The 26,120-nt window shown below is 43.7% G+C and overlaps 1 protein-coding gene across 1 annotated transcript in view; it reads right to left on the bottom strand.

Annotated features, from left to right (window-relative positions):
* The window catches only part of ches1 (checkpoint suppressor 1), a 49,550-nt gene extending 24,324 nt beyond the window's left edge, over window positions 1–25,226 (bottom strand). The window contains exons 1-2 of the mRNA XM_026341369.2: window positions 25,130–25,226; window positions 934–1,533 (exon numbers count right to left, since the gene is read on the bottom strand). Coding sequence (XP_026197154.1) covers window positions 934–1,515 — 582 coding nt within the window. The 5' untranslated portion in view covers window positions 1,516–1,533; window positions 25,130–25,226. The remainder of the gene's footprint in view (window positions 1–933; window positions 1,534–25,129) is intronic.
* Between the last annotated feature and the right edge of the window lie 894 nt (window positions 25,227–26,120).

The following is a 26,120-nucleotide window of genomic DNA, read 5'->3' as shown; positions in this document are numbered from 1 at the left end:
GCGTGAGGGTGTGTGAACACACACACACACACACACACACACACACACACACACACACACACACACACACACACATGATTACACACAAACGCACCATGTCATCGTCTTCCTTCGGCTATTTTGTTCTTCAACACACACACACACACACGCAGCTCACTCAAAAGGAAGAAGTTCACACGCTGGTCAAGGAAAACGCAAAGAGCTCCCTTATCCCCCGGTATAATCTCAACCAGCTAAACACGCAAATCTAGTGATGATTCTCGCTGTTTGTCCCCCACCCCCCAACACCCTCGGGCAAGATGAAATCTAAAGTCTGCTGGCATCTGTGTTATTAAATCCTGCAGTATTAATTTAGCACTAATTGAGTGAGGGATTCATTCCCCGTTTACCCTGAGTCTTTAATGGGGTAAAATCTGGATGGGAAAGCCAGTATAAAACACTGTATCAAGACTTAAATCAAAAGCGAAATGCTGTTCCCACTGGGGCAGCACAGAACGTCAGAGTGAAAGAGAACTATGAAAGCAGAGATCATCAAGTATTGATAAGGCCGAATCTGGTACAGCTGTAGACAAAATACAGAATATGTTTGACTTCAAGTTGGATATGCCTGCAAACCGCTGATAAATGTCTGGCTGTGAAATGCGTCCTAACCAGACATGATAGAGTGAATAATGGGCCTGTACTTACCAAATGGTGGCTGCAATATTACTTTATAAAGTATTCAGATAATATAAAGTATTCAGAAAATGATTAAAGAAGATTGATTTAAAAAAATCCTGAACTGCTTTGAATCTTTAGAGAGTTTAAATACCTGGGTATACCTAGCATTGCTTTATATATACTGAAAATAATTTAACCATAACACAACCACCAGCCAACTTTCAAAAATTTGACAGTAAAAGTCACTATATACAATATTGCTGATATCTTTACCTGGCTCCGGTCTTTATCCACCTTTTTGAAGCACTTGTTGAGCGATAGATTGTGGCGCACTGAGTTCTTCCAGCCTGTTGGGGCACTTGCAAAGTACGGGAAGTGCTCCAGAATCCAGCCATAGATATCCTTCACCGGCAGTCGTTTGTTTGGTGCATCTTCGATGGCCATGAAGATCAGGCAGCTGAAGGAGTATGGCGGTTTTCGGTTAGCCCCTGCCGCCAAGTCGTATGCCGTGTGTGCATCGCCAAGCAAGGGGTCATCTGGGGAGGGAGACGAGGAGGAAGGCGAGCGGGGATGCTGACCATCTGGGTCCTGCAGAGGGGAGACGCTACGCAGCCCCGAGTGGCTGAAGCTGTTGAGGAGGTCAGTGCTCTCATGAAGCCAGGAGAGGCTGGTGAGTTCTTCGTCCTCAGCCTTGGAGAAAGAGGCAGACAGGGACAGAGAGAGGTCGGCCGCCTCCGCCTCAGATGCTGCCGTGGCAGCGTCCCCCTGCCTATACGGTGGGCTCATGCCTTGTGAGGCACTGGCTCCACTACTGGGGCTCTGGGCCTTCTTACTGGGGGGCATGGTGGGTCCCATCCAGCCCAGGGCTCACTCCTGGAGAGGCGCACAGCAAAGAGAGGAGGACAAAAACAGGCAGAGGGGAAGAAGAGCAAAGAATGGGTGGGGAGAAGGAGAGGAGAGAAAATCAAAAGGAGAGAAAAGAAACAAGGTCAGTTATGAAATTCAGTTAGCATCTCACATAAAGCCTTCATTTTTGTCAAAGGCCAAAGGGTGGAGGCACACACAAGAGTTTGACCACAGTCTCAATTAGGCTGTGTTAGATGTGAGGGGAAAAGTATACATCATCATACTTCTCTGAGGTTTTCTATCCAATTCTGAGTGGGACGGAAAATTTTGTGCTTAATTCGTTGAGGAAATCTTGCCTTGTACAAGTACCCTCTAATTACTTGTGTGCTAGTGAAGTATTGACATTACATGGGGTTGCTGTCATAACATATGAGTACTATTAAAGGTCTAACAGTTGCAGGGTCATAGAACTGATTCCAGTGCTTTAACGTCTTGACAGCAGGAGAAATTTTAATTGTCAAGGTTGGTGCTATGAATGAGTGCAGAGTAACCTTTAACTGCTGGACATGACAAACAGTTAGGTGACCAATGGACAGACTTAGCTCCACTGCAGGACATCTGTGAACACACATGATCATATTCATAAAATGTGCCAAGAAAAGAAAGAATCAAATTAATAGTGTGAGTTCAAATCCATCCCTAGTCTAATCAGACCATTATTCTCCTAACATAAGAGCAATGCTGTGCTCGTTAGATGCAGGCAGAGTGTGGTAATTGAAGGGGAACGGGTCTAACTATCACACCACAATCAGAAGGCTCACAACCAGTCCTTTGATTGTCCTCTAGCACAGACAGCTGTGGGAAGGACCCAGGCAGCAGCTACAGCAAAATGTAATCTGCTCCACTCACCCTGTGAACATGTTTCAGAGTCTGGACACACATACACACTCTCGCTTGGATTCACATGTGCTCTCACGCACGCACGCACCCACGCACCCACACACACACACACACACACACACACACACACACACACACACACACACACACACAGCAGAAGTAAGCATGTGAGGGTGCAATCCTAAATTTGCAAGCGCACACATTTTGGCAAAAAAGGACCAGATGCACATACATACGCAAGCAGCAGGGACGAAAAGGATGCGAACCTCAAAGCTTGCCTTCACACGGAAACAGATGAGTGCACATACACATACTGTATAAAAGCACACACACAGACAGCGGAAAGCAGCACCATTAGGACATGAGGATTAAGTCCAGATATGTTCTGGCTGGCCCCTGTGTGGGGCGATCGCTCTCTAATCCAAGGTGATCATCGGCCGATCTGTCCCCTCACTCTGCGTGATTGACTGACAGCTGTCACCCATGGCGACCCGCTGTGGCGTGACAACTGTCAGTTCACTACAGCTCTGGCCGCTGTGTCCCCATGGCAACAGAGCAAAACAACTCAGCTCCTCTCTTGTTCTGGCACCTTTTTTTTTTGTCCTCTGTGTCTGCTTCTGTTAACCCGATCTCTCTGTCTACTCTTTTTTATGTACGTTTCTACCAGCGCAGATAACTGTGCTTAACAGTGTTGATAGGAGTAGTGGAAGGACCGAGCTAAATATAGAATTGTGATATATAGCTACTGCGCTGTTGCTCCACGTATAGTCAGCCAGCCTATAGTCACCCCGCTGTTCCATCCGACTCTCTCCACAGTGCAGGGAAACGCTTGGTGGAGCTGAATGTCTTTGATCTCCTCTCCACTTCTTCTCTCCTCTCTTTTCACTCCTCACACTTTCTGACAGCCTGCATACTCATTCAACAAGCTGTACCTGTCTGAGGTACAGCGTTGTTGCACCAATATTGACATTGAGCGTAATGAATTCAAATTGCCCTAGTGACGATAACGCTGTAGCTGAAAATAGTGAGCGCACAATCAAAGGAATGGGCGAGATGGAAAGGGTGTCTGACAGGCTTTTCAAGGTGTATGTGTGTCTCTCTTTGTGAGTGTATTCGTGCATGTGTTTGACAGGCTTGTCACGGTGTGTGTGTGCCTGTCTTGGGAAGGAAGTAAGGGCATTGTAGTGACATTGTTCCTAGTAGGAGTCCACTGGAATGCAGAGATGGCTCTGATGCTCTTTCTCTCCATCTCCTCTTCCTCCTCCTTGTTATGTTGCCATAGCGGCAAGGGGGCCATGAAACATTACGGCTGACAGTAAAGTCATCTCATTTTACTGTTGCTATGACAACAAACTCCTCACTGTTGGTTGGGGCCAGTGTGAGCTGCCGCCCAAGCCTCGTGCCTGAGTGTGTGTGTGTGTGAGTGGATGCATGTATGCTTGGGTGTGTGTGTGTGTGTGTGTGTGTGTGTGTGTCACCATGTCTCCCAGGGGCTCTCATAAAGCTTAACACACTTGCCCAGCTCCAAACAAACTTTCATGCAACTTCTACAGCGGCCCCTCAGGACCAGCTGCTAAAGGACAAAGGCAGATATCGCTCAAGTTCAGACTAAATGATGACTGCTGTGCGTGTAAATGTGTTTGTGTGAGTGTGTGTGTGTGAGAGAGAGATAGAAGCATCCTCACATTTGTTTGACAGATGGGACTGTGCTATTCTCTCTGTTTTCTTCATTCTCTGGATCTCTTTTGTGCTTGCATTCTTTGTTTTGATTTGTGTTCGTGTTCTGCTTGGCATGTCCATATTTGTGTGTGTGTGTGTGTGTGTGTGTTTTTTTTCTGCGTTTGTGCGTGCATGTATATGTATTGGACTTTAACTACAAACTCTGATTATCTGCCTGTAAGTACACACTCCATCTCCAAATACCATACATATAAATGCATTTGAAGCAGCTGTAATCTGTACAGCGTGTTTCTGTTCTCACTGTGACCCTGGCACCACACCAGTTCTGTTTGCACTCTGCACCCTGATAACATGGACTTTAAAAGACACCATTCAATTAGACTGAATGGCTTTCTCCATTTGAATCACCATTCTTGAACGGTTGGTGGTACACTTAAGTCAGATTGTTCCTGTTATTATGCTGCCATGAGTATAGGTTCTATAAGACAGGTAACAAAGGCTGAAAATTGCTGTTCCAACTGTGACTGCAATTGCATTCAAATCCCCTCATTCCACAAGTGAAACAGCCTTTCATTCACTGACATTATTATAAATGACAGCAGAGCTTAAATAATTAGCGGAGTAATCCATAACAGAAATAGATGATTTTAAAAATTTATTCTGCACTAACAGCATCAGCATCTCAAACTGGGAACATTTGCTTATTGTCGTTTCAAATAATTGTTGAATAAATGGGTTTTAGGCTTTGGTCAGATGCAACAAATTGACTTTGAGCTTTGGGAAAAAGAGACATTTTCTACTTTCCCAAAAAAATCCCATTTCAAGGTCTAGTTTTATCTGGAACTTTCAGCCTTAACCCTATTGATGAACCCTGATGATGGCCGAATGGCGCTCTGGTAAAAGAGGAGACCATGACTTGAAAATGTTTAGTCAACAATATTTCAAGGTCATACTTGCAATGCTCATAGTTTTTGTGACATTCATATAACACATTTTGATGTTATATAAATAAAAAATACATCTCTAAATAAATTGATAATAACTATGAGTAGCAGCCAAAATCTACAAGTATCCTTTCTATCACTTGAAGACACAGGATTGTAACTCCCATTATTTTTGGTGGTAAACTCACCTGAAATTTGAGTATAGACAGAGGCCAGTAATATAAATCTGAGATAGATTTATTTTAGAGAAAATCTGTTTCTTGCCAGGCCTTGGCTGTCACTTCATGACATCCAAAGAATATACTGACAAAGGTGCTCATCATCTATAAAAAGCTACAAATGTCTAAATCACATAAAGGTCCTGAAGTGGATAGCCTCTGACAACAATGTTAAATCTGCACAGTATGAATCAGAATTCAAACAACAGGATTAAAGAAGAACCTGGAACTTTGAGAGAGCTCGACAGCTTGAGAGTTTCTATAATAATTATAATAATAAAAAAATAATAATAAAAAAGAGATCGTACATATGATTTCTCTTGTTACCTTCAAGAGATTATTAGGCTAAAAAAATTAAGGGAATCCCTTCCATTAAACATTATCATCCAAATAATCAATAAAGCATAAAATATCTAACAACCATCTAACCATCTAATACTAATGAACAGCCCATTCTGAGACAAATGAAAGAAGGAACTCAGTACTGTAATCAAATAGAGACTAGCAAAATCTATGGAAGACTCATCAAGTCACATGTTCAAAGACATGGAGGGAATTTTTCTGGAAGAATTTAAACAGATTTTTAATCACACTTGAGGAAAAGAGTAAACGCTTAAAAAGAAATATTTACTGGAGGTAATGAACATGAATGCTAGAATATCGGGCTATGATGTTTCAACAGACAGTTTGCTGCTTTATTTTTGTAATTTTGCCAGTAGCAAAATACATCAGAAGAAAGGATACTTTATCTGGTTATTTTAACAGTGGCCTGTAAAAAAGGCAATAACACAGGGAAACTGGGAAAAGCTGAACCTTGAAGAAATCTGATTGAAAAATGGACACACACTGTGAGATTGCAAATGGACGCCCAAATGGAGAAAAAGTGGGCCAAACGGACATTATTCCAAAGGAAGGAAGCAGCATTGTAGGCCAAATGGAAAAGACAATGACCTGTTAGACATATCCAACATGTTTTGTTGTTTGAAAATATATCTCTTATTGAATCTGTAGATGATTTCCCTGAGCGCTAAAGTGTGTTCCCAATTTGTTGACAAAAACAATAACAGTAATCACCGTCAGTCTGCCGCTTGGCTCTAGACGGATTGAGCCTCAACAATGGTGAAATATTTTTAAGACTGATAAACTGTATGTTTGTCATATTTTCATATTTTACAGTATTAATTATTTTAAACAGAACAGTTAATGGTGCCCTACTTACAATGATCCGATCGCTGTTTCAAAAACATTTGCATTGGCAACCCACCAAATTTCAATAGACTCAGATAAGGACCGAAAAAGATGAGATTAAACACAAAGCAAGAGAATGTGTCATTGACCTTATTGTAACCCTGCTGACCTCTAAGCTGCTCCAAACTCTCTGAAGCTTTTGTAGCTGCAGGCTGAGGCCACCGGTGTTTACACAGAGGGGAGGTTAACAAACTCCTCTGAGAGTGGAGATGGCGTCGGCTAATTCATGTGCTCTAATTGACAGTGTAATCATCTTACACTGCATTCATGCTCTTGCAGATACATGTCTGAATCACATGCCACATTTACGTAATCCTCTGAAGATCTACATTCCCTGTTGGCAGCTTCTTCTGTCTGACTTGCAGGCGTTTTGAAGCCAGAAGAAACACTTCAATAATGTACTTTGTTTCACTGTCTTGTACTGGAGTCTGTTGAAATATTAGCCAAACTGACTTTTAGTAAAATCCCCAAGTCATCGAGTTACAGAACCCTCCAAACCACATCAATACATAAATGTTAAAACAAAACCACGATACTCTTATGACATGCTGTCACCAGTGCATTTATGCTATGCTCTGGGCCTCGGCAGACTGAAGCGACTATTACAACTTTGTCAATTTGATAGCAGCCTGTGACATATGTTACATGTCACATACTCCTGCTTCTCACTTTCCTGTCAGTTTTCACTGTACAACCCCCCCCTCATAACAGAGCAGTAATAGTAGTGCAGGAGATAGGAGCAAAGAATGGAATCGTAGCTGGTGGGAGTTATTACTTTGCAGAGGGGTGAGCTGGACCTTGTGGCTCCTCTGGCCACAGTGATAAAGCAAAGAGTCAGATGCACCGAGGCAAAACTAATCTGGAGTTTTGATGACAAAAGGACGACCTTTATCCCTCCTACACATGCACTGCATGGATGGAAAGGGAGAGGAAGACCAACAGTGAGAAGGAGAAAATGAGAACTCTCTGAGAGACCGGAAAATAATAACTTCTGCTACATATATGTCAACACCACTTGAAGAAGCCTTGTGATGTTCTCCACTTTCAGCCCATGAAATCGTTCTCCCACTTCCTCTGTATTTCCTGGTTTTCCCTGATGACAAATATCAGGGATCCAGAGGGCTTTAAGGCAGCAGAGCAGGACCAATCACATCCTATAAGGTCTGAGCGTGTCTTCCTTTTATGTTGTCCAGAACAGCAACGAATTATGGAATAGAGGTTAAGGGTCAGGGAGTCCCAGAGGACTGCTCCTGACCCTTTGGTCCTGGCCACCTCTCTTAGCTGTCTTTCAAGTCACAAAGTTGCACACAGGCACGCACATATGATCAGACCTGCACAAATACATAGATTCTCTTTGCCTTTTACCTCTGAGGGTCCTTTTGGTGTGTACATACTTGCAAAGCAGGCACCAGAAGCTCAAATAACCTTCAGAATCGAAATATCAACAGCTCCAAAATGCCTAGTCGATTAATCAAATTAACAAAATCTTGATTTACACCTTTATTCAGCAAATTGCTATTGATGTTTTTTAAATTCAATTTCCAATTACCAGCCTGAAGATGATTTGACTCTCTTTTGAAGAGATGTAAGCCGCTAAATGTGCACTACAACACACAGCTGAGGCGGATGGGAATCACATTAGTTTTGCAAGCTGGCCACAAACCAAAGTGGACAAATTGAAATTTTGGCTTGATGATAGACTAGATCAAACGTTAAGCGATCAAGTTACAATTCATCCTGAGAGGCGCAAGGACGTCTGTGCAAAAATCTATCCCAATGTAGTCAGTAAATGCTCAGATATTTCACTGGATACGTTAATACTTTGACCTGATGGTGGCGCTAAAGAATGTCAGGTGATAGAGAGTCATTAGGATTCATCCTCTGGGCATCATGGATACCTGTAGTAAATTTCAACTGTATCCAGCAGTTGTTGAGACGTTCATTAAAATGAAAATGTGAACCTCATTGTGCTATTAAATGAAAAAACTGGGGATTACAAAAGTCATTGAGATATATCCTATAGGTACCACAAATGTATAAATGGATAAAAATCCATCCAATGTTGTGATATTAAATATTTGATTCAAGTTCGTTGCTTGAATGCCATATAAGTGAGATATTAAATGATACTGCAAATAGTTCTGTCATTTTATGTCCAATTTACAAAATGTGGCAGAAGAGGTTACAAATGATGAACTGTTGTTTTGTACCCTCAATATTTGTAAGTTTGAGTTCAGAGCCAGAGGATTAAACATTAGCCCCTGTGTCTATTGGCAAACCAACTAAGCAGATAATAAGCACATTATATACAGTATATTTAGGCGAACTGAGCCCCAGAACCTTCAAACTGAAAAATGATAGCACAAAACACATCAATGGGGCCACTGCTGATGCTATAGAAGAACAACACTATACAGTTTTACTAAAAAAAAGTAGATGCACACAGAAAGTAGAGGGCAAAAACTCACAGAGGGTATGTGTAATGTATGGTGCAAGAAAATCAAATATTGCCCGTGAATAATTCAAGACGACACACACACACATAGACACACACACAGTCACAGAGCCGCCGTCATCCAAAGTAGGCTAACCAACTAAGCAAACAGACATTTGCATCAGGCAAACACAGAGTAAGTTTGGTATGATTCATCAGCAAGTCACGCTCAGCCCTGCTCTCTGAGGATGGCGAACAATCAGACTCAGACATAGAACACACACATGCAGACACACAAACGCAAATGGAGGTTGTGAATGTGGATGCTTGAAGGTGACTTGTGTGTGCGCACCCTGGATGTCCCTTGGTGGAATGCAGGGGTACAGTGAGTGAGTGAGTGTGTGTGTGTGTGTGTGTGTGTGTGTGTGTGTGTGGTGGACTGACTGTGACAGTCAGGGCATGCTTTAAAAAAGCTCAGGCCCAGGGCTCTAGACTTCCCTGGTAATGGCCGTGACACACCACGGGCCAACATGCAATCACACAATCGTACACACATTCAGTTACTGGCTCGCTAGTCCATTCTTTTCCTGTTTCCCAGCTAAAGTCGAGGCAGTGTCGTCTCCCAGTGTGGAAGTTGACATGTGTTATATGCTGTGCGGGTTTTACCTGCTACTGTCCATAGTTTTTTCAGCTAAACGGACAAATGTATCTGAAAGGCCCAAATGAAACAATGGGCTGCTGTCTAGTTAATGTGCACTCACAAGCCAGAGTGTTCAGAGCTAATGAATCAAAATTTAAACCACTTTATTATTATGGTGAACCTGCTTCTGTAGTGAAAAAAAAAAAGCTTCTTATCTCAAAAGTGACTGGTAGAAATGTGTTAGCAGTTTGCTGAAGGTAGAACTTTCAGAAATGTATGGTCCGCCGGGCTAACAGCCAAAGCTTGAACACTATACTTCACACACTTTACAGAACTACTCCTTTATTTGTTCTGAAGCGTCACCTCCACTATTTGGAGCAAGGCGCTTGTTGATGTACAAAAGTACTTCAACATCTGCTATTTGTTATTTTTTCACTTTAGTTACTTATGAACTACAACAAAAAATGATTTATGTAGGATAAGAACTATGTACTAATGAATTTGTACTTGATAAAATGCAATTGAATCCCACATGCCAACAATTAACAGTAATAATGACAAAAAGGCTGCGCTGTCATGTCATGTTTTCATCCTCTCCTCTTTCAGCCCTTCCCTACCGTGGCCAGTCCCTCCCTCACTCCCTCTAAGGCCTCCCTGTCTTTTCTCTTTGACAGTGAGCAGGTCCGTGTTGGCGCTCTGTGCTCTTTACAATATTGTGGGAAAGTGGAGAGAGAGAGAAAGAGAGGGAGGGAGAAAAAGAAAGAGAGAGGGAGACTGCCAGAAACACTATACAATATCAAAGCTGCCAGTGCACAGCCAACACAGCTTTGATAGCGGGGCAGGGAGGGGTGTGCGGGTCAGAGAAACACAAGGAGAGAGGCTCGATGAACTGTTTAAAGAGAGGACCGTGATCTATTGGGATCCCCACATTGCATCAAGAGTGGGGAGGATGAACCTTTGAGGTAGCTGGATGTCCTGCAGTCTCTGTGTCTGTCTGTGTCCCTCTTTCTCTTTCCCCTCTGGCTTTTCCACTTATCTTTAACAAACAGCAGCTCAGGCTCTCAGCCACTGGCTGACAGTTTGTCCTGACAACAAAAAACCATGGCAACAACCACAGGGAGAGTCGGTCCAGTTCCAAAGGTCCGCCCTCTCTGGCTTCTCCAGCTCGCTCTGCTCTTTGAGCCTTCTGCAGATTTGGGTGATTGCAATCGATGAGCAAAAACTTGGTGACAGAGGATTGTGATGAAGAATCTGCATGTTTGCCTGACAAAGCAGATCAAGACAGAAGAGTTTATTACATCACCTAAGGCAGAGAAAAATGTATTCCGGTGGAGAAGGCAAAGTAGTGTTTGGGAAAAAAAAGGCTGAAAAGGGACGGACAAGGGAGTGAGGCAGCCGTTTGTCAGTAGCCTATAGAGTGCTCTCCAGCCTGCCTTTGCTGACGATACTTACACCGCTTCTGCTGATGATACAACTCTGCTTACATCCTTCACTCCTCCCTCCCACTCCTACAAGCTGTTTTTAACACTGCACAAGATACCTTATGTCAACTGAAATGTGTTCTGAATGCTGACAAAACAAAATTCAGGCTGTTTACAAACTCATAAATGGGCCAAAAAAGGAAAAATTACATGAGGAATCACACCAGTATGGGACTTTTCAGACATGGCGCTTTTTAAGTGAATATGCAAGTTTCATACTTACAATTAAATAATACATTACATACAAATAGTATTTACTACAGACCAGTTTCCAAGGATATCAGCCTTCGCTGTTAGTTATCTGTATACTTAAACAACTGACTCTGACACACTATGAAATGAACTTTACAAGTTAAATATAGTAAATAGCTTGACTATTTTTTTTAAAGAGAAGCTCAAATCCAAACCGTTTTCACAACATGCATGTTTGTGTACTGCTGGATTCTGCAGCTTAGGACTTTTTTAGTGACGCAGTCGACAAATGTCAAATGTCTGTGATGAGATTTACAAGGAAAGTCAAGGGAGCTTTATTTATATAGCACATTTTGAACACGGTGGGGGCCACTGAAACTGATGTTTACCTGAATTAGACAAAAACACCTGCTGTCTGAAACCAGATGGAAATCTATGTAGTGTATCCATGTAAAAAGTAAATAAACTGAATCAAAACAGCTTCCTCAATAATTTAGTCAATGAAAGGAAGATATCGCTATAATATATTAACATTTTTAACAGCTAGACTCCCTGGGTACCACAGCAACACTGAATTAATCAAAAGGTGGATCACGGAAGTTACCAGCAACAAGCCAAAAGTATCACTGATTGGATTTTATTTCACAGTACTTCTAAAAGGCAGGGAAGAGAGAGACAGAGGGAGTGATGAGGTAGTTATACTGCATGAAAACATCTCCAAACAACTCAAAGACGCACCTGGAGGACTCCAGATTAGATTTTCTGTCAAAATAACATGAACGTCTTAACCTCGCTTGCACACATCTATGCAAAAATGCAGGCTGCAGGGAAAGTGGGAAAAACTTACGTATTAAGTAAGGGCGCTACAACGCAGAAAAGGTTAGGTCCCTTACAGCTAATATTAGGTTTTATTTAAAGCACAGGTTGTGTGTTTTCATTTGCCGAGACAGGCGGCTACCATTGCCATCCACATGATTATGTTTTATATTCACGTGCCATCACCCCTTCTTGTGTTGTCTTAGCACTAAGCTACATTACTGACTGTACCTCTGTCTCTCATCAGTGTCACCTACCATGCTCAAGCTGACAACCGCCTCATCCACTCCTCGCTCCAGTTTTTATATAAATACGTAAGGCCACTCGGGGTCTACTAATTCACTGTTTTCTTACATTGCTTTTAAAAAGTAGGTGGAAAATTACTGTTTGCAGTCCCAGGATTTGTTTTTGTTATCTGTCCCTGAGGTCAGAGCTGAATGAGGCAACAGTGCCTTTATGTGCTCTGCTCCCTCTTCATGGATTTGGCTGCAAAAATATTTAAAGCTGAAAGCTCTCTTGGTGAGTTTGCACGGTTAATGAAGGTTCTTGTGGCAGACTCAATAAGGAGCTGTCTTCGCTTTGTTTAGTCAAGATTTAAATAGGTTTGGCAATGAGCCGGCAGGTCTGACACTGAAGTGTTGCCTACTGGAGTGCTTATAAATGGCTATGTGGCTTTGATTGTACATTCTGCTTATTTGTGTTTTTCTGTTTTAGACGATCATGTTTGCCTTGGCCGGCTTCCCTTGACGGAGGAGATTAAAATTGCGAGGACTGCCCAGTTTAAATAAAAGTAAAACAACATTTGGACAGAATCTCGTCTTCACATTAAACCTTAACAACTTTGCTGCGCTGCCTGTAGACATTCAATTACAAAACACAAAACAGAAAATTAGTATGATTCTCTGTTTCCACTAATGTCCCTCTTCCTTGCATTTTCTGATCAGCACATCAAGAGCGTAGCAGCGAACAAGCTATGAGAATGGCCGCAAGTGCAGATGACAGGCGTGGACAAGAAAGAGTGAGGGGGAGTAAAAGAGAGAGGGTAGTTATGTCCTGGGGTCATTAGCAGCATTTCAAAGTCACCCCATCTTTCAGCGTATGCTGTTTGACAGGCCCTGCCAACAGAATTAGGAATGAGGGATGATGGTGCCGTGATTAGATGTGTAACTCAGGGGAAAGACGGGGTCTGACCCATGCTTACAGTACTCACACTCGCATGTATGCATGTTGGAGAAAGAAAGGGAATCATGGAGAAAAGGGAGGGGGATGGCAGCGATGATAACCCCAGTGTTAAGACGTGGTCAAGCAATGATTAGATAACCCCACAGCCTCTTCAACGTACAGACCTGATGCGAGTCTGCCTGATAAACACAGTGAGCTCCCCTGGCTTCCCCCCTATGAATGAACTGAATTCCCAAATTACCAGGCTTAAGATAACATACCTGGCTAAATTGCTACTCTTTATAATTCTCAAATCTCTTTGTAGATATTCATCAAAGGCTGTTTCACTCCTGATGCGGAGAACGCGGGAGATGGGAAACAGTAGAACAACACACAATGTGGTTCATATTAAGGTCTCTGATCTTCTATCTTGAGTCCCTCATTTTCTGCTACATTCCTTTAGCCAGAGGTGCTGTGTGGGAGAAGAGGAGGGGGAGCTGGCATCGTCTATGTCAGAGCTGAATATGTGGTGAAGGGGAAGTAGTTTTATCTGCCCTTCCTTCTTCAGCCTTTTATTAATGGCATAGTCATAATCTAGCGGTTTTAGTTTATTTTGTGGTTTATTTTTGCAGTACTTCAGGGTGCAACTTCAAACTTCCTGTTGTACACTTTCAGATCACCTTACAGCTTCTTCTCTCACTCCTCCCTGACATCAACTATACAGCAAAGTCTACAGTTTCCAACTGCCCAGCACCAAATCAATGCAAGTGATAGTTGAATTTGTTGGTGTTGGCTGCAGACACACCCACTCTACTAAAGCCCAAACCCTACCTATCCCTAAATACAACCAACATGCCAACAAGACACACTGAACCTTAGGCCTTTCAAAAAAAACTGCAAGAAGCTGAGTGATTGAGGGCGTGCTGCCACAGGTGCTGCTGGGACAAGGAAATATGATCCAGCGTTAGTGGATCCACGAATGGCTCATCAGATGTTGAGATGTTACAATGCTATCAGGTAGGATTTTATGAACACATGTTTGCTGATCAGTGCAGTGTGCTGCCAGATCATGACTTGTGACTAATGGTAGTTAGTTTTTTATATCTGCATCACAACAGCATCACCTCAAAGCGGTTTTGAGCCGGTGTAGTTCAGACAGCTTATCATGCATGACAAACTTTAGTTAACCTCAGTCTCAGTCATGCTTTGCAAAGCACAAGATGTAGATATGATCTAATCATTAAGGCTTACTAGCTGATAACTTGTGCTATGCTTATATAATTCTTGTATAACTTATCCATGTTTAAGCCTCATCACAAACTTCACTTAACTCATGTTCACTCATGCACTGGGAGCTAGGAGGAGGTCATCATTCCTGAAAAGATTTGTTCTTTAGTTTAGCTGAGAGAAAAAAAATGACTTCTCCAGAATAAATACCAAGGGTTTGGAGACAAACTATCAACTAGTCAGGCAAATGTTCAGTGTTTCTCCCCATACTTGAATTCTTATAAGGGGTGAGAAACCTGTGAAACAGTATCAGAGAGTGCAGCTCTCCAGTTGAATACATACTGATGAAATATTTTAGGTTTGCTGGAAGCTACGGAGATGAAAAATAAAAGCTTAAACACTAAAGCAGCTAAAACATAGTTTGGTCTGATGTTGTTGTCTGAGCATGGATTTTATTTAGGACTTGATCTCTGTCTCCAGTTTGCACCAACATTTAATATTCATACCTGCAGAAACAGGAGGTACGTAAAATTTCCTTTCTAGTGACAGCATCCACAGTACCATAATGCAGTGCAGTGCACTATTTCTTAACTGTAAATTAAATCACATTCCACTACTGCTGTAAGTCTCAATACAGATATGTAACACCAGCAGCTGGAGATCAACCAGCTAAAGCACATTCTCAGGTGTGAGCGTGGAGCTGTGGCAGCTAAACGCATTTTGGGAGATGTAGTGGAAACTCTAACTGAAGATGACGATACAGCCACAGGGGAAAGTGGATACTACAAAAAAGGCAAATGACAACTGGTTATTCGCAAAATAATAGAATGTGTTGGACATCCCAGCCTGATGATTTACAACAGCGTAGGAGCAGCTTAGGATGGAATTTTCCTCTGAGGCAGGGCGTTCCACTAATTCACCAAACGGCAAGGGAAACTCCAATTGCAATTGCCCACACATAAGCACACACAGGAGAAGATGAAACCAAGCCCATTTGTATACATTTGTGCTAACATGCGCTTGTTCTCTTTTTCTCTCCTTGTTCCCCTTTTGCTCTTTTACAGCGTATTCCTGTGCACACTGTATACCTCTCATGGTACATTCAGAGCATGAACACCAGGAGTCAGCAAGTCTGGACACAGCTGCTGAATATTCAGCCCTGCACTTCCTCTTTCTTTCCATATCTGTCTTCTCCCACCTTAAACTCGCCTTAGTTTCCCTTCTCTCACTCCCGGCTTACTTCTAGCTCAGTTTCTCTGTAGCTTTCTACAGCTCTGCCATCGCCGCTGCCTCTGCTCTCTGTGCTCCACTTTCATTAAGGGGCTCTCCTCTGATAGCCCTTCATATAGCACTTAATCATCATAACAATGAGAGCACTCGCTCTCTCCAACGAATCACCTCGAGGGGCCGGTCCTAAAGATCCTCCGCTAACTGATGTCATTAATGCCAGGGCCCCTGATTGGGTGGGGCAATGAGGGAGAGCCCGCCCAAGGTGTTTGACAGAGGGCTCAGTGGGAGCACACAGGTCGGACAGGCCAAGGACATTCCTCTCATGGAGAAGAGGGGAGAAAACACACACACACACACACACACGAGCGCCCAAATGCTCTTGCCAGAAAGCTGAAGACAAGGCGTGTTTGGTTTTGCAGTCAAGAGAGAGATGAATAAGACGATTGAGTAAGGGGGAGGGAGGTTTGAATAACAGTATTTTACATGAATGGATCTTCAGGGAAATGACTGCTCCATCACTCCCTCTGCTCTCTATTTTCGGCTGTGATTTGACAACAGGGTTGAGAGTGTGTCTGTGTGTGGGAGAGGGGGTGGGGTGGGGGGGTTCATTTTTGGCTGATTAAGTCTTTGCTGCTATCACGCTGTGGAAATGACACTGTGCCATATTATGTCGTTTTGTGTGCATAGATGAGCAGTGGCAGTGGCGTCGGCGGCTCCACGCGACGCAAGCACACGCACCGACGTGCGCACGCATTCGTCCAAACCACAGTGAAAATCACAGCTGTTCTCAGTTGCTATGCGGCAGTCGCACCATCGTCTCAGATAACACACACATACGCACACACGCACGCGAGTGCGAGACGGGGACACTAACACCAGACTTGGCAAGGTCGGAAGGTCACAGGGGTATTGTGGCAAAGTTGCCTAGCAACAAAGACACGGCACATATAATTTCCAATGTGGTCTCCTGTGTGCTCCTGACCAGATCTGAATGTGGTTGTGATTAATGTGTTGACAGTCGATGATTGTTTTGCACCTGGCTCTCAACGTTCGTGAAGAAATGTGTTGAATGTGCTGGTGCTTCATTATAGACCGCAATAAATCTTGCACCATTGTTGGCACTCCACCGTGAAACCAAAGGCTACAGCAGCACACTAGCTGCTGCTGGGTAAAAGAGGAATACATTCTGTATACTTTAGGGTTGTACATATTTTATGATCTGAGTTCCTGTGTAAATGTCTTACAAGCTAAACCCAGTGTGCGTTAGGTGGACACTTGTCAGCTGTGGCTTAAGTTCCTTTTTGAGCTTGGCACCAGCAGCAGAAACACAAAAAGCAAATGAAACTCCTGCCGCGCCAAGTCACATTCCATCGTCTACATTTTGGACCTTACTATTATAAACTTATTATCCTCTCGTCTTTCTGTATTCACCAACATTGTCCCTTAAGGCTTGCTGTACTGCTGTACAGCAAGTTCCTGCAGACTGTGTTACCAAACATGGAGTACAGTTACAAGAAAAGTGACATTGACTATAACTTGTGTGTTTCATCAGGACTGCAGGTAGCCCATCTGTGCACTAAATTCTTTATAGGTTATCACAGGAACAAGGCTGCTGTCCTCTCTACCTCTATCGCAGCGTGTGCAGTCGTGTTTCGAAACATAAACAGCGAGCCGAGATGCAAATTTGAGGCTCTGTGAAATATAATATATGAACCGTTTTTAAGTCAAACTCCACCTGTCTTAGCCTGGTAAATTCAGTCTGCAACTGTTTCTTATCAAGTGACACCAACTGTAATGCATGAATAAAGACCAGATAGCTGGTTGTGAGCCGTACTACTCAGCCAGCGATCATAGTTTCATCTAAAAAAAGAACCCCTGGTGACATCATAAGGGTTATCTAAACCCTAAGCATTCAGATAACTAAAAAGCCTGTAATACAAACGTGGGCATGGTATTTGAAAGACAAGGTTGTCTATTGCTGCATCAGGCTTTTCCTATTCTCTTTTAATCTGACTGTCTCAAATTTTATGGACCTGCAATACTAACTCACTGGGGTCCTTTTGGGGGTCAATATGCTAAAATCATACTGTGAAGCTACAATTATGTTGCATGTGAGTTTCCCTGATTTCTATAAAGAGGTCTAATTATTTCTAGTAAAAGAGATACAGTAAACTATATTACATGCATGAGTTATCTGTGACAGTATTACCATCAGTTTTTTCCTTTTATGCACATGCGCACAATCATAATCAATAAATGTGTTAGTCATGTACCATATTAAAACAAACCGGGAGTTACCACCTCACAATTGAATGTCTCCAGCAACCAGTCTAGTTTACATACATGTCTGTACAGACATGATTAGAAAATCTAATAAGTTCATTTATGAGTGCAAGTGGACAATTGCACCAGATGTAATCAAATTCCCTCCTGGCGTTCTTAAGATATTGTGTTTATGAGACTGGCATAGACATGAGGTCACAGTGACCTTGACCTTTCACCACCTAAATTGAATCAGTTCATGCTTGAGTCCAATTGAACATTTGTATCAAATTTGAAGAAATTCCGTCAAACTGTTTCTGAGATTCACAACATTGGGACGGGTGGACAACCCGAAAACATAATGTCTCCGGCCGCGGCTGTCACCAGCACACAGGCCTGCTGAAGACTCAATAATTATATTTTCTATAAAACACTAAAAATAATGAAGTTCAATTGTTCAGCATTACTCAAAACAAAGTGCTGCCTGCACTAAAACTATCATAAAATCAATAGAAGGCATTTTAAAAATTGAGTTAAAAGCAGGGGCCTCTTTTTTTTTTTTTACCTTACTGCCTTGCTTTCGTTAGTGATGTCACATGTCGGCCCCTCGGTCTGCTCCGTCTTTGCCGTCTCTTTCCACCGTGTGCAGTGGAACAAAGCAGAAATGGCAGAGAAACCTATCTTTAAAAAGAAACTGCACAGTGTTGTGGAATAATTTGGAAAACTGTCACAGAGAGTGAATCCTATCTCAGTGAACGCCAGTCACACATAGACTGAAGCTTAGAAGCATCTGCACACATACTCATGTATACACACACACACAGGGACATTGGTGTTTACATCATATGGGAAGGTATTTTTTCCCCTCACGCTGCCAGGGAACAGGCCCACGCATGGACACACAGACGCTGACTAAGGCCCTAAGACTCCTGGGGGGTGGGAGGTTAGGCGTGTGCATGTGCACTTGCATTTTAGTTGCGTCTCTGTGTCAGACTTGTAGAAGATAATGTCAGACATCATTTGGGCTGCATGTATGTTATTTATTTGTCCTGTTAGGGTCTCAGATGTGTGTGTGTGTGTGTGTTTGTATATTGGAATCAATTCATCCTGTTCACTGCTAAGCTGTTGGAGCTGAGAGTACAGTAGACTGTGGTTTGGCCTTAGTGGGGCCAAGCTAATGCTAATCAGTTTATTAGGAAAATCTGCATATTTTGTGTTTGTGCACAGGCAGCTGTGTGTGTGTGTGCGCATTCACACCATTTGTGTGTGTTCCTACTTGACCTGTTGAGTCACTGTGTTGTTTTCATTTGGTTTAGGGTTTGAGGTTTGTGAGAAAAAACAGTAGAAGAAGGCGGCAGAAATGTATTTGTGCATCTTTGTGTGTTAAAAGCTCCTAGTTCTCCTGTCCAATGCTAGCTGATGGCTGATGTTCAGAGCTTCAACCACAACTCTTGGAGAACACAACGGGTGGCCTATTCAACCCAAGACACAAATAAAGCACTCTTCGTCTGTGCTTAAAACCCAGTATCTCAAAGCGAGCTAAAAACAGATATTTTTGTCGAGAGCTGAAGAAGCCCAACCACCAAATCCCTCCCCTTTCTCCATGACGCTATGTTTTCTTTGACTAAAAAAAGAGCTGGCACGTACAGTATGTGGAGACGACCCAGCATCATCTTTATTTCTTTTCATTCACTGCCTGCCTGGGAGTGTTGCAGCTCCTTCAGATGAGAATCAACAAAGGTCAGACAGACGCAGACGGAGGGCAACAAGAAGATGGAGTTACACTGGGGTGTCCATTTCGAATCGAAGCCACTCTCAAGGGGCTGCAACAAGCTGCAACAGTATGTGTGTGTTGCAAGAGCAACACACAAGGCCTCATGTTGCTAACACAACACATCCACAAGAACAATAAAGTATTAGTTGCAAGTCTTTGCACTTTAAGGGAAAAGAAGAAGGGAAAGGAGGAGGAGGAAGCGCGTTATATAAATCCCACGGTTCCTGAGGTCATTTCTGTCTCTACACATGATTATGCATGCCAACACGCACACACGCACGCACACACACACCCCATGTTTGGCTTTATCCAAGTTATGACATCACTGTAGCTAGCCAGAAAGACAGGAGAGTCAGAGAGAGCCAAGCTGACGTCATCCCATTCACTTAGCGTCAATTACGTAATCATGGGGTCCAACGCCTGCAGGACAGATATCAGCCGTGTGTGTTTGTGTGTGTGTGTGTGTGTGTGTGTGATCACAATCAGGGCAAGAACACATAATTGCAATCTCATGTGTGAGAGGAGACATAAAATGAGGCGTGCTGATGACATCATGAGCAGGGCGGCCTGGCGTGTGCGTGGCAGCGGTGACACGCAGAGAGTGTTTGGCTGGAGAAGGAGGAGACAGAGCTCTGCGAACAGACCCGGCTGAAGGAGTTATGCAACGCAAATCCAACTCAACAGACTAGAAAGTGCCTTTTTTCTTTTTGCCTTTTCTCTCTGTGTACAGTGCATACACAATGTGCGCATGTGTGTGTGTGTGTGTGTGTTTGTGCATCTTAAGTGACTTTTCTGTGGAACTTCACTCAAGACAAAGAGTGCATTAAAACACATAACGCACTCAAGCACACGGCTAAAAGTGCACACTAACATATGCATATACATACACGCACACATATCCCTCCCCACTTATTATAAACAAAGCTTCCTAAGGACAGGAAATCCTTCCACCCACGTTCCTGTGTAGCTAGGCAACCAGAGCAGCGTCACAGTGTGCATGCCTCCGCCACTGAATGCAACACACAAGCACAAACATGAAGACAGATGCATACAAACGGCAACCCCTTGAACTCTGCTCCTTTGAAAGCACCCGAAAAAAAAGAAAAAGAAAAAAAGAAAACACCAGATAACTGAGCCAAAAGCTAGCAGGCTAATATTCACCACAGCTGCCCTCTGATTCGTCAGCCATGGATCTAAACCAAACATGACATCAGTCCTCGTAAACATAAAACACTTTTTTCCCCATTTATAAGCTCTATTTTTACACCAGCTGACGTCTTTCTATGCGCGATAGTGTGTGTGTATTTATGCGCACGCACTTGTCTGCCACCTTGTGAGGATGCAACCAGCAATAGCTCAGCACGACTAAAGGCAGAGAGGCTAATTGAGCTGAGGTGCCCAGCACTGTGGACAATGAGTCCATTTCAAATCAGCAGGAGGCCTATTGAAGACAATTATAACCTGGGGGATACAGGAGAGTATTATTCTTCTAAGCCATCTCGGCCAATTTAGATCCCTCCTTTAACTCTCCAGTTGTTTTAACACTTGGACCGGTACATGAAAGTCACAGTTCACCAACCCAAAAAAATGCTGAAATTAAATGAATGACAGTAAATTGGTTAATTCATCGTCCGTATGACTGAAAAAAACAAGCACAGTGAGAGTGGCTCTGTTTTCATGACTAAACACTCTCTCCTGTGCAGCACAATGATGATGGCACTCTGCGGATCCAAAAGTCATATTGTAAGTTTATTTTACACTAGCGCACCCTTGCCTCATTTACATTGCCTGATTCAGGAGTGAACCAACTGTCACTTTCCATCCACTGCCAGGCGAGTGCAATTAACAAGAAAGCAATAGCATTAAAGATCCACTGTTTTGTTACAGTGCCTGATCCTAACATTTCCTCCAGGCTCACTGTCAACGTTCGGAAACAAAGTTCACAGCTGAGTTTTAGAACAGCATAAAGTTGCTGCAGCTGAGCAGACATTTCAGCATCCGAGGGTGCTAGTGGGTGCTCATTAAGGAGTTAAATATAAGTATTTAGAACCCACGGTGCATTTATTAAGCTACGCTGGGATTCTGCTGACATGAGTTGGTTGTTATACCACTCACAACACAAGGCTTTGACCTACAAGGCAAGGGTTATGTGAGATAGTCAAGCTAGCAGTACTGCAGGAGTAGGCAACCCCGTCCCTGGAGAGCTGCAGCCCTGCCTGTTTTCCAACCATCTCTACACCCCCACTAATTACCTAGATCAGGTGTCTCCAGCCAATCAGAATCTATAAGTGCAGGGATTGTTGGAGAACAACCAGGGCTGTGGCTTTCTACAACCAGCGATTCCTACTCCTGCACTACAGCCAGCGAGCTGCCAGCATCTTTACTGCCATCTAAACACTACTGGTAACCTGGTTCCAGACTGGGAATCAGAATAAAAATCAATGGAATTCAAACAATACCAACAACAAAACAGCAGTAACAAGTCAGGAAAAAAAGATGGTGTCAGTCAAGTTAAAGTCAGTTCAATGCTCTTAAACTTTAATAACCAACTTCCGTGTTCACTGAAAATGATGTGGACGGGATGGATACACCAGTTGCTCCTGCACAACTTCAGTCTGCTGTGAAACAAGCAGCTACAACTACAACTACAGCTAACAGATAACAGATACCCTTCAACTACTTAGCTGCTCTGTGGTGTGTTTGGATCCTGACTTTTAAAGATGAAGCTTAAAGATTTGTGACAGTGGCCCAGATAAACAAAACTTTCATTTGACAATATGAGTAGAATGATAGGTTAAACAAAACTTGACATTTAGTCTGATGGCGATGTCATTATTAGAAGTTAAAGTGGATTGATCAGACAGAGATGAAAGTTTTTACCATATTTTAGTCACGCTTTCATTGTGTCAGAGACGAATGCTTCCTCACTTAAGTTGCTTTAAATTTTGGCGGGGTGGTAGGGGGTTTGGGAGCCTTTAATTAGTTTAACTATATTTAGTGTGCCTGGATCCAGTGGGAATCAAACACTTGACAATGGAAGCAGCAGTGCCACGGCGTACTGTGCCGAGAGTCTCCCTGTCGCTATGAACACGCAGTGACTGTGTCTTTACATGAGCGCGGCTTTAAAAGAACACAACTCGCAGGGCGCCGTTAACTTTTTAGCAGCAACATGCCAAGATAGGAGGTCAACACCTCCTGTGTCCCTGTTTCCCTGAGTCGACAGCAAGTCCATTACGTCTATAAAAGTAAAGAAGTCAGGACATTTTTATCACTTTTGCTGATAGGGTGCACTTCTGTAGTGTTTACCTTTTAGAACTAAATCTACCGTGCCTCTGCAGCACACCTTTTTTTTTCTGACTGTGCATTTTAGACACACCACCATACGGCTTATGGGCCACAGCTGACCAGAGCACAGCAGTGGGTTATAGTGTGGATCCGGGCACGGCTGTTAAAAAACGACCATCATTGAGTATTTATGTTGAAAAAAGTCATGAAGAAAAGTGTGTGATGCTTTTAGTCAATACACAGACCAATTCCTTCACACATGAATTAAACATCCATTATGTTTTGAGCAGTGTTGAGGGAATCAGACTAACAACAGCTGTACTCAGAGCCCTAACCCACAGAGCCATCCATACCAATTATCTGTGTCTGGGGTGGAGTCTGAATTCAATATTCAATTTACACGATTCAATCTCACATCAGAGATTCCAACTGAAAAGCCACTGGTGTCAAAAAAAAAAAAAAAAAAACAAAAAAAAAAACAGAAGCGCCTCAACTGTGTCCAAAGTGGAAAAAGAAAGCGGGCTAACTGAACGTCGCGCCACAGGGGTGTCCATTGAGAGACAGAGAGAGGTGGAGGGGCGAGAACTCCATTGAGCGCAGCCATGGGGGGTCAATATGTGAATGAACGTTTGCCATGGAGGTGAATTATGAATGAGCAACACTCTGAGCACTCCTGGAGAGAGCGTGTCAGTCTCCGGCTCCTTCACTGCTCCTCCTCCCACTTTCTCCTTCCTCCTCCTCCTCCTGTCCTAAAATCTCCATCATCCTTTCCTTCCCCTCTGTCTCCGTTTCATCTCCCGCTACTGGATTCATCTCCTCATCTGCCTTATTCTTGGTCATCTGATCGCTTTACTTCCCTGCAAAGCCGTCCACGCACACAAACACACACCCCTGTCCTCCACCTCCTGTCTCCTGACCAGGGGGAGACTGAGGTAAATACATACACACTGTCTGTCTGAGGAGAAGACAGTACATTCTTTCCTTGCACATAGATATTTACACAGCCTCTCTCTCTCTCTCTCTCTCTCTCTCTCTCTCTCTCTCTACACACACACACACACACACACAAACACACACAGTAGCAAAAGATAATACAAAAGCAAACAGTCCTGCATGTGTAAAGGCAGATGCATGCATGAAGTGGAACACTCTCAGGCACTGACACACACATTTCTCCCAGCTGTTCTGCTCGCCACAGAGCCTGCGTGCATGTGTGTGTGTGTGTGTGCATGTGTATGAGTGTGTGTACATCAGTGTGTAATCCAACGTGCTGCTGCTCAGCCTGTGCCATGCTCTCTCCTCTGTTGCTGTGCGTCTGATCAGATCTGCCTCCCTCGACCTGTTTGCCGGCTATTGCACGCGCACACACACACACACACACACACTCCTCACACAAATATAGAAGCTGCTACTACTTGTCTCTGAGCTTCACTCAGTGTCAACCAAGCTTCGGGAAAGCACAAAATTCATTCAGTGCTCTGCTTCTGCAAGCTCCGAGCAAGGACTGCATGTGTGTGTGTGTATGTGTGTGTGTGTATGTTACCTGCTGCACGAAAAACTCCTGAACACACGCACGCACTCACGCATGCAAGCGCACACACACACACACACACACTGAGTGAAGTAAAGGGTGCTAAAATGGACTCTGCCTTCTAAGAAGGGAGCGCTATCCCCCCCTTTTCCCCCCCTCCTGTTTAACTTTAAGCAGCCTCCTGGAGAAGTGTGTGCATGCGTGTGTTGGAATGGCTGTTCCCCACGTTTGGTTCACTCCAAACTATCCACTCCTTTGGATCCCTTCACTCCAGTTTGCAGCGGTCAGCCCGGCTACGCTCACACACTTTGCCCCCTTTCTTTTCGCTTGTGGGGTAGGGGAAAAAAACACGGCCCTTAAGACTCACACACACCAAACGTGCATGCATGTATAGTTACTAATGTAGATACAGCCTATACACACACACACACACACATGCCCCCTCCACACACACACACACCTCCACTGTTCCCCTTAAGTGCAGAACCATGCAGCACATGTCAACACCCTGCACACACACACACACACACACACACACCCTGCACACACACACACACACATACACACACACACTGCACATGAAAACCCCTAAAAAGTCACCTCAGGATCCTCCTGTGTTCCAGACGAGCCCGTTCTTCACACTCTTCCTCTCCTCTGTCAGACTTCTCTCTCCTCCTCTCCTTCCTCTCCTCCTGTCCTTCCTCTCCTCCTTTCCTTTCCTTCCTTCCTTCCTTCCGTGCTGTCCGTCCGTCCTTCCCGTTTCTCTCTCTCTCTCTCTCTCTCCCTCTCTTCGTCTCGGTGCTCGGTCAGTTCCCAGCGTTTTTCCTGAACCCCTCCATGTCCGCCCCGCCAGTCGTTTCTGCCGCCGAGCGAGCGTACCTCTACACACACACACACGCACACACACACAGGAGCCGCTGCGTTCCTATAGTCTCTCTCTCTCTCTCTCTCTCTCTCTCTCTGTTTATCCCTCTCTGCGCTCCCTCTCTCTCTCTCTCTCTCTCTCTCTCCTGTGTCGGAGAAGAGCTCGGTGAGTGTGTGTGTGTGTGTGAGTGTGTGTGTGTGTGTGTTTGCGTGAGTGTGCGTGGATGTGCGTCTCTGCCTTGCCCCGCCAGCAGCAGAGGACTTCCCCCGGAGCCCGCCCCGGGTCTTAGCGCCTGTTAGCTTCACTGAAAGAATGCTATTGTGTATGGAGGGCAGAGCCGAAGATCGTCTATGGCTCGGACAGGACGACTCACTCCATCTCTGGCCAGTGACGCGTTGTGTGATTTCACCTGTAACCAAGTAAAACGTCACAATGGAAGGTAGAAGATTTTCAATTAAGAAACAAAATTTAAATGGCCACAACAGAAATTACTGTAGATTTAACTTCAGCACACACACACACACACACACACACATATGCATTAACTGCACTATCTTGCAAGTGTGCAAGAGGAAAAACTGTATATTTAGCCTTAGAGTGTAATTGTTTTTGTTTTCCATGCAGGGAAATTACAAACTGGAAGCACATAAATATCCACAAGCAAACTGCAAATGGCAAAAAAAAGAAAACACATGCACTTGCTATAGGCAAAACAGTCTTAAACTG

Source organism: Anabas testudineus, chromosome 24 (assembly GCF_900324465.2).
Source record: "Anabas testudineus chromosome 24, fAnaTes1.2, whole genome shotgun sequence".
Lineage (NCBI taxonomy): Eukaryota > Metazoa > Chordata > Actinopteri > Anabantiformes > Anabantidae > Anabas > Anabas testudineus.
The sequence above is the reverse complement of the archived record's forward strand: the minus strand, read 5'-3'. Positions and strand labels throughout refer to the sequence as shown.